Source organism: Meleagris gallopavo, chromosome 27 (genome assembly GCF_905368555.1).
Source record: "Meleagris gallopavo chromosome 27, MGAL_WU_HG_1.1, whole genome shotgun sequence".
In the NCBI taxonomy this organism is placed as follows: domain Eukaryota; kingdom Metazoa; phylum Chordata; class Aves; order Galliformes; family Phasianidae; genus Meleagris; species Meleagris gallopavo.
In genome coordinates, this window is record NC_139430.1 from 2,762,882 (window position 1) to 2,772,416 (window position 9,535).

The 9,535-nt window shown below is 59.8% G+C and overlaps 1 protein-coding gene across 2 annotated transcripts in view; it reads left to right on the plus strand.

The window, feature by feature from the left end:
- The first annotated feature begins 178 nt into the window (after positions 1–178).
- Positions 179–9,535, plus strand: part of LIX1L (limb and CNS expressed 1 like) — a 25,725-nt gene continuing 16,368 nt past the window's right edge. Inside the window, exons 1-2 of one of the 2 annotated variants that reach the window (XM_085209592.1) lie at positions 179–523; positions 8,784–8,947. In XM_085209592.1, coding sequence (XP_085065718.1) covers positions 238–523; positions 8,784–8,947 — 450 coding nt within the window. In that variant the 5' untranslated portion in view covers positions 179–237. The remainder of the gene's footprint in view (positions 524–8,783; positions 8,948–9,535) is intronic. The other variant, XM_085209593.1, reaches the window with a different exon arrangement.

Consider the following 9,535-nt stretch of genomic DNA (forward strand, 5'->3'; position numbering starts at 1 on the left):
CCATCGCAGTCCCCCGACATTCTCCGACTCCGATTGGACCTCTCCCCTCCTCGCCCCGCCCACTCCCCGGCATCTCCGCGCTACCATCGGTCTCCCTCCTTCCGCCCCGCCCCTCTGGCTCCTCCGCGTATCCCATTGGCCGACACCTCCCTCTCTCCCCTCCCCCTCTCCGCGGCGATCTCCACCCCCATTGGCCCCGCGCGCTTTGATTGGCAGCGGCGGCCCCGCAGAGCGACGATGGAGTCGGTGCGGGCGCAGCGGCTGCAGCCCGGTGTGGGCGGAACGCTGCGCTCCCTGCGGCCCGGGGTCACCGGGGCTCCCGCCGCCGCCGCCGCCGCCCCGCCTCCTCCGGCCGCTCTGGGGCCGGGCCTGGGGCTGCCGCCGCCGCCGCCCCCGCTGGGCCTGCAGGGCCCCGCCGCCTCCGCCCCGCCCCCCCCCGGCTCGGGGCCGCCCGCGGTGCTGCGGGAGGCGGTGGAGGCGGTGGTGCGGAGCTTCGCCAAGCACACGCAGGGCTACGGCCGAGGTGAGCGGGGGGCTGCGGGGGTGGGGGCTCGGGGGCGGCCCGGCAGCGCCGTTCCCCGCCGCGTCTCTGACCGCTCCGCTCATCTCCGCTCATCTCCCCCCCCCAGTCGTGCGGGGCTGCGGCTCGCCCGGCTCCCCCATCCCCCCCACCCCATCTCCCTCCCATCCCCCTCCCCAGACCCCCCCCCCCCGTGCCCCTTCTCCCTCCTCTCCCCCCCCTTTGCTCCCCTCCCCCGTCTCCTCCCACCCTCATTTCGCCCATCTCCCCCTCCCTTCTCCGTCCCCTCTCGCTCCATTTCCCCTTTTTCCACCCTTGCTCTCCCATTCCCCCCTCACCCCAATTTCCGCTCTTCCCTCTCCTCCCTCCCTCCCTCCCTCCCTCATTTCACCCCTCTCCCCCCTCACTCCCCCATTTCCCTCTCCTGTTCCCCCTCTCCCTCCTCTCTGCCCCCCTCATTTCCCCTTTTCTCCCTTTCTCCCCTCACTCCTCCTTTTCCCCTTCTCCATCCCCTCTCCCCATTTCTCCCTCTGCCCTCTTCCTCCCCCTTCCTCCCTCATTTCACCCATCTTCCCCCACTCCTTTTACCCTCGCACCCCTCACTCCCCCATTTCCCCCTCACTCCTCTCCCTCCTCTCTGTCCTCCTCACTCCCTCATTTTCCCCCTCATTCTCCCTTTTCTCCCTTTCTCCCCTCACTTCTCCTTTCCCCCCCTCTTTCCCCCTCCCCATTTCTCACTCTCCCTCCCTCATTTCACCCATCTTTTCCCACTACTTTTCCCTCTCCCCCCTCACTCCCCCATTCCCGCCCCCCCGCTGCCCCTCGGTGCCCCATAGGCCGCAGATCAGTGGGGCAGGGCTGGGATCTGGCAGCTGTCGCTGGATGCTGGCGCCGTTTGTGCTGTTTTGCTTTTGGTGACCGCAGACATCGGGGTGAGAGGAGCTCAGCGTGGGCAGCGCAGGGCGGGGGCTGGGATGGCTCTGTTTGTGCCTCAGTCCACGTCTGCACGGAGGGACAGAGAGGGCGTTTCTGAGCAGCATTGCTCTCGTGCCAGAGCAGCAGTGCTGCAATATTCACATCGCCCATCCGGCTCCGGGTAGGGATGGATGGAGCTCTTGTTTTCACGGTGAAAGCAGCAGCGAGCGCAGCGTGCCGGGCGGCGGCATAGAATCACAGAACGGCCAGGGTTGGAAGGGACTCAAGGATCACGAAGCTCCGACCCCCCCACTGTACGCAGGGCCACCAACCTCCACGTCTCACAGCAGCCCAGGCTGCCCAGAAATTCCTTCTGAACCCCAGGAAGTCCCTAAAGGAGGATTTGTGGGGACCGTTGGCGTCAGCAGCGTCAGGGAGTGCAGGGCTGGAGATGCCTCCAAGGACCCCAAATGGATGCAGTGCTCCCGACCCCCATCTCTGCTGCTGCACTCTGTGCTCCACGTGGCCAAGCAGCACAGAATCACAGAACGGTTTGGGTTGGGACCTCGAGGATCACGAAGCTCCAACCCCACACCAGTGCAGAGCCACCAACCTCCACGTCTCACAGCAGCCCAGGCTGCTCAGGGCCCCATCCTTGCTGCCCTCGAACACCTCCAGGGATGGACGGGGATCCACAGCCTCTCTGGGCAGCTGTTCCAGCACCTCCCCACTCTCCCAGCAAACAACTTCCCCCTGCCAGCCAGCTGAAAGCTGCCCTCCCTCCACTTCCAGCCATTCCCCTCGTCCTGCTCTCATCTCCCCTTCCCAAGAGCTGCCTCCCCTCCTGTTTGTGGCTCCCTTGAGGTCCTGCAGGCTGCACTCAGCTCACCCCCAGCCTCCTCTTCTCCAGCTGAACGAGCCCAGCTCCCCAGCCTGGCTTTGCAGGGAGGTGCTGCAGCCCCCCGCTCATCTCTGTGCTCCTCTGGACCCTCTCCAACAGCTCCCTGTCTCTCTCGTCCTGGGTGCCCCAGCCCTGGGCGCAGTGCTGCAGATGGGGCCTCACAAAGCAGAGCAGAGGGGGACGATCCCCTCCCTGTCCCCCTGCCACCCCTCTGCTGCTGGAAGGAATCCCCCGCAGGACCCCGGAGGAGACACTGGGGCCGTTTGGAGTCAGCAGCTTCTGCTTTTACAACAGCAGGGCAGGCGGGGAGGGCTGGCAGCCACCGTGCTGCTGTGCTGCCGGACCTCTGTCTGCAGCCTGTGAGCGCCATGTGGAAGCACTTAGCGGCTGTGCTGAGCGTGCGAGGCCGATGTGCTGCGGTCCGTGCGGGGCTGAGCTGCACAGCCAGGAGCTCACGAGGGGCCGCCCTGGCTCGGGGTGAGCTGCTCCGTGTCCCTGGCTCAGAGCAGCCCTGGCTCGGTGGATCTCTGAGCGCTGGGGCTGTGAAGGAGGAGCTCTGCGCTGCCCTGTGTGCTCTGTGCTCCTGTCTGCGCTGAAATCCTTCGGGGTGCAGGAGGAGTCGCTGCTCCCTGAGAAGCACGAGGGTGGGACGTCGCAGGACTTGGGTCACCCTCAGAAAAGGAGCAGCTTTGCTCTGCACGCAGCTGGGGATGGGCATGACGAGGCATTGATGGGCATAACGAGGTGGTGATGGGCATAACGAGGCAGTGATGGGCACGAGGCATTGATGGGCATAACGAGGCATTGATGGGCATAACAAGGTGGTGATGGGCATAACGAGGTGATGATGGGCATAACGAGGCATTGATGGGCACAACAAGGCATTGATGGGCATAACGAGGCATTGATGGGCATAACGAGGCGGTGATGGGCACAACGAGGCATTGATGGGCATAACGAGGCAGTGATGGGCATAACGAGGCAGTGATGGGCACAACGAGGCAGTGATGGGCACAACGAGGCAGTGATGGGCATAACGAGGCAGTGATGGGCACAACGAGGCATTGATGGGCATAACGAGGCATTGATGGGCATAACAAGGTGGTGATGGGCATAACGAGGTGATGATGGGCATAACGAGGCATTGATGGGCACAACAAGGCATTGATGGGCATAACGAGGCAGTGATGGGCACAACGAGGCATTGATGGGCATAACGAGGTGGTGATGGGCACAACGAGGCATTGATGGGCATAACAAGGTGGTGATGGGCACAACGAGGCATTGATGGGCATAACAAGGTGGTGATGGGCATAACGAGGCATTGATGGGCATAACGAGGCAGTGATGGGCATAACGAGGCAGTGATGGGCACAACGAGGCATTGATGGGCATAACGAGGCATTGATGGGCATAACGAGGCATTGATGGGCATAACAAGGTGGTGATGGGCATAACGAGGTGATGATGGGCATAACGAGGCATTGATGGGCACAACAAGGCATTGATGGGCATAACGAGGCAGTGATGGGCATAACGAGGCATTGATGGGCATAACGAGGCGGTGATGGGCACAACGAGGCATTGATGGGCACAACAAGGCATTGATGGGCACAACGAGGCATTGATGGGCATAACGAGGCAGTGATGGGCATAACGAGGCAGTGATGGGCACAACGAGGCAGTGATGGGCATAACGAGGTGGTGATGGGCACAACGAGGCATTGATGGGCATAACGAGGTGGTGATGGGCACAACGAGGCATTGATGGGCATAACAAGGTGGTGATGGGCACAACGAGGCAGTGATGGGCATAACGAGGCAGTGATGGGCATAACGAGGCATTGATGGGCACAACAAGGCATTGATGGGCATAACGAGGCAATGATGGGCACAACGAGGCATTGATGGGCATAACGAGGTGGTGATGGGCACAACGAGGCATTGATGGGCATAACGAGGCAGTGATGGGCATAACGAGGCAGTGATGGGCATAACGAGGCAGTGATGGGCATAACGAGGCAGTGATGGGCACAACGAGGCATTGATGGGCATAACGAGGCATTGATGGGCATAACAAGGTGGTGATGGGCATAACGAGGTGATGATGGGCATAACGAGGCATTGATGGGCATAACGAGGTGGTGATGGGCATAACGAGGCAGTGATGGGCATAACGAGGCATTGATGGGCATAACAAGGTGGTGATGGGCATAACGAGGTGATGATGGGCATAACGAGGCATAGATGGGCACAACAAGGCATTGATGGGCATAACGAGGCATTGATGGGCATTACGAGGCGGTGATGGGCACAACGAGGCATTGATGGGCATAACGAGGCAGTGATGGGCATAACGAGGCAGTGATGGGCACAACGAGGCAGTGATGGGCATAACGAGGTGGTGATGGGCACAACGAGGCATTGATGGGCATAACGAGGTGGTGATGGGCACAACGAGGCGGTGATGGGCACAACGAAGTATTGATGGCACAACGAGGCATTGATGGGCACAACGAGGCATTGATGGGCATAACGAGGCATTGATGGGCATAACGAGGTGGTGATGGGCACAACGAGGCGGTGATGGGCACAACGAAGTATTGATGGCACAACGAGGCATTGATGGGCATAACGAGGCATTGATGGGCATAACGAGGCATTGATGGGCATAATGAGGTGGTGATGGGCACAACGAGGTGGTGATGGGCACAACGAGGCATTGATGGGCACAACGAGGCGGGGATGGGCACAACGAGGTGGTGATGGGCACAACGAGGCATTGATGGGCACAACGAGGTGGGGATGGGCATAACGAGGTATTGATGGGCAAAACGAGGTGGGGATGGGCATAACGAGGTATTGATGGGCATAACGAGGTGGTGATGGGCACAACGAGGCATTGATGGGCATAACGAGGTATTGATGGGCACAACGAGGCGGGGATGGGCACAACGAGGTGGTGATGGGCACAACGAGGCATTGATGGGCACAACGAGGTGGGGATGGGCATAACGAGGTATTGATGGGCAAAACGAGGTGGGGATGGGCATAACGAGGTATTGATGGGCATAACGAGGTGGGGATGGGCATAACGAGGTGGGTGGGGATGGGCATAACGAGGTGGTGATGGGCATAATGAGGTGGGTGGGGATGGGCACAACGAGGCATTGATGGGCACAACGAGGCGGTGATGGGCACAACGAGGTGGGGATGGGCACAACGAGGCAATGATGGGCACAGCGAGGCATTGATGGGCATAATGAGGTATTGTTGGGCATAATGAGGCTGTGATGGGCAAAACGAGGTGGGGATGGGCATAACGAGGTATTGATGGGCATAACGAGGCAGTGATGGGCATAACGAGGCAGTGATGGGCACAAAGAGGCGGGGATGGGCATAACGAGGTATTGATGGGCATAACGAGGTATTGATGGGCATAACGAGGCAGGGATGGGCACAACGAGGCGGTGATGGGCACAACGAAGTATTGATGGCACAACGAAGTATTGATGGGCACAACGAGGCGGGGATGGGCATAACGAGGCGGGGATGGGCACAACGAGGCGGGGATGGGCACAACGAGGCATTGATGGGCACAACGAGGTGGTGATGGGCACAACGAGGCATTGATGGGCACAACGAGGCATTGATGGGCACAACGAGGCAGTGATGGGCACAACGAGGTGGGGATGGGCACAACGAGGTGGGGATGGGCACAACGAGGCATTGATGGGCATAACGAGGCATTGATGGGCATAACGAGGTGGGGATGGGCACAACGAGGCGGTGATGGGCACAACGAGGCAGTGATGGGCACAACGAGGCATTGATGGGCACAACGAGGTGGGGATGGGCACAACGAGGCGGTGATGGGCACAACGAGGCGGGGATGGGCACAACGAGGTGGGGATGGGCACAACGAGGTATTGATGGGCATAACGAGGCGGTGATGGGCACAACGAGGTGGGGATGGGCACAACGAGGCGGTGATGGGCACAACGAGGTGGGGATGGGCACAACGAGGCGGTGATGGGCACAACGAGGTGGGGATGGGCACAACGAGGCAGTGATGGGCACAACGAGGCAGTGATGGGCACAACGAGGTGGGGATGGGCACAACGAGGCATTGATGGGCACAACGAGGTGGGGATGGGCATAACGAGGCATTGATGGGCACAACGAGGTGGGGATGGGCATAACGAGGCGGTGATGGGCACAACGAGGCATTGATGGGCACAACGAGGTGGTGATGGGCACAACGAGGCGGGGATGGGCACAACGAGGCATTGATGGGCACAACGAGGTGGGGATGGGCATAACGAGGCGGTGATGGGCACAACGAGGCGGGGATGGGCATAACGAGGCATTGATGGGCACAACGAGGTGGGGATTGGCACAACGAGGCGGGGATGGGCACTACGAGGCGGGGATGGGCACAACGAGGTATTGATGGGCACAACGAGGTATTGATGGGCACAACGAAGCATTGATGGGCATAACGAAGCATTGATGGGCACAACGAGGCAGTGATGGGCACAACGAGGCGGGGATGGGCACAACGAGGCGGGGATGGGCACAACGAGGCATTGATGGGCACAACGAGGCATTGATGGGCACAACGAGGCGGTGATGGGAAAACGTCCGTGAGTCAGAAGGGACATTTGAGGGCTGTATTTCCAACTCGCTGCAGTGCTCAGGCAGAGCTGTGCTGGCTCAGGTGGCTCCGGGGCTGCTTGCAGTGCCCAGGGATGGCACAACGACAGCAGCACCTCCGCTGCCATGGGATGCTCCCTTACACCCAACCTCAACCGCTGTTCCCTATTGCAGAGGAGCCCAACCCCTTTGGATGCTGAGAGCCCTCCTGTAAAATCTGCTCCCTCCACTTTGTGGAATAGAAGAGCTTTCCTTTCAGAAGCCATTCCGTAGAGCAGCGCTTCTCTGCCTGCTCCCCGTGCTGATAGCAGCAGCTCTGCTGACGCTGTGCTTCCCGTCGGGTTGGCACTCTGACACCAGCGCCATCCCAGCTCCTCATAGGGGATCATAGGGTGGCCTGGGTTGAAAAGGACCACGATGCCCATCAGTTCCAACTCCCTGCTGTGTGCAGGGTCGCTAACCACCAGACCAGGCTGCCCTGAGAACCCATGGGGTGCCATAGGGATCCATGGGGTGCCATAAGGATCCATAGGGTGCCATAGGGACCCATAGAATCATTGACTCATAGGATGACCTGGGTTGGAAAGGACCACAACGCCCATCAGTTCCAACCCTGTGCTGTGTGCAGGTCGCAACCAGCAGCCCAGGCTGCCATAAGGATCCACGGGGTGCCATAAGGATCCACGGGGTGCCATAAGGATCCACGGGGTGCCATAAGGATCCATAGGGTGCCATAAGGATCCATGGGGCACCATAGGGACCCATAGAATCATTGACTCATAGAATGGCCTGGGTTGCAAAGAACCACGATGCCCATCAGTTCCAACCCCTGCTGTGTGCAGGTCACCAACCAGCAGCCCAGGCTGCCATAAGGACCCACAGGGTGCCATAGGGATCCATGGGGCACCATAGGGACCCATAGAATCATTGACTTATAGAATCCCCTGGGTTGCAAAGGACCACGATGGCCATCAGTTCCAACCCCTGCTGTGTGCAGGTCACCAACCAGCAGCCCAGGCTGCCCTGAGAACCCACAGGGTGCCATAAGGATCCATGGGGTGCCATAGGGATCCATAGGGTGCCATAAGGATCCATAGTGTGCCATAGGGACCCATAGAATCATTGACTCATAGGATGACCTGGGTTGGAAAGGACCACGATGCCCATCAGTTCCAACCCCCTGCTGTGTGCAGGTCACCAACCAGCAGCCCAGGCTGCCATAAGGACCTACAGGGTGCCATAAGGACCCACAGGGTGTCATAAGGACCCATAGAATCATTGACTCATAGAATGGCCTGGGTTGGAAAGGACCACGATGGCCATCAGTTCCAACCCCTGCTGTGTGCAGGTCACCAACCAGCAGCCCAGGCTGCCCAGAGCCACATCCAGCCTGGCCTCGAATACCTGCAGGGATGGGGATCCACAGCCTCCTTGGGCAACCTGTTCCAGTGCCTCCCCACCTCTGGGTGGAAAACTTCTCCTAACATCCAACCTAAACCTCCCTGGCTCACTTTAACACCATTCCCTTTGTCCTGTCACTATCAACCCTACCACTATCAATGTCAGCAGCCGTTCCCCCTCCTGTTCTTCCACTCCCTCCAAGTACTGGGTGGCCACAAGCTGAACGAGCCCATCTCCCTCAGCCTTCCTTCCCAGGAGCAGTGCTCTGCTCACCTTTGTGGCCCTCTGGACCCGTCCCAGCAGCTCTGTGTCCTTTTTGTACCAGGGATCCCCGTGCACAGCAGCTTTGTACTCCGTGTTTGGTGTCTGAGCCCCTCTTCTGCCCCGCAGTGAACGTGGTGGAGGCCCTGCAGGAGTTCTGGCAGATGAAGCAGTCGCGTGGGGCCGACCTGAAGAACGGAGCCCTGGTGGTGTATGAGATGGTCCCAGCCAGCAGCCCGCCCTACGTCTGCTACGTCACGCTGCCTGGAGGCAGCTGCTTCGGCAGCTTCCAGGTACGGCTGCAGCTGCTGGGATGAGCAGCACTGATGGGGTGGAGCTGGGATGGGTTGGTGGGTTAAGGTTCGCTTGCAGGGCTCTGGGTTGCGCCCTGAATCTCTCCTTGAGATGCCAAAATTGGAAAACAAACCTCCGTGTTTGATCGCTGCCCTTGGCCTTCCTATGAGAAGGAAAGCATCCGACCCAAATACCTGCCCCGAAAGATGAAGGGCTGAGAACCGCTGTGGGTCCTGGCAGTGCTGGATCACAGAATCGCAGAATGAATCACAGAACGGCCAGGGTTGGAAGGGACTCAAGGATCACGAAGCTCCAACCCCCCCCCCACACGCAGGGCCACCAACCTCCACGTCTCACAGCAGCCCAGGCTGCCCAGAAATTCCTTCTGAACCCCAGGAAGTCCCTAAAGGAGGATTTGTGGGGACCATTGGCGTCAGCAGCGTCAGGGAGTGCAGGGCTGGAGATGCCTCCAAGGACCCCAAATGGATGCAGTGCTCCCGACCCCCATCTCTGCTGCTGCACTCTGTGCTCCACGTGGCCAAGCAGCACAGAATCACAGAACGGTTTGGGTTGGGACCTCAAGGATC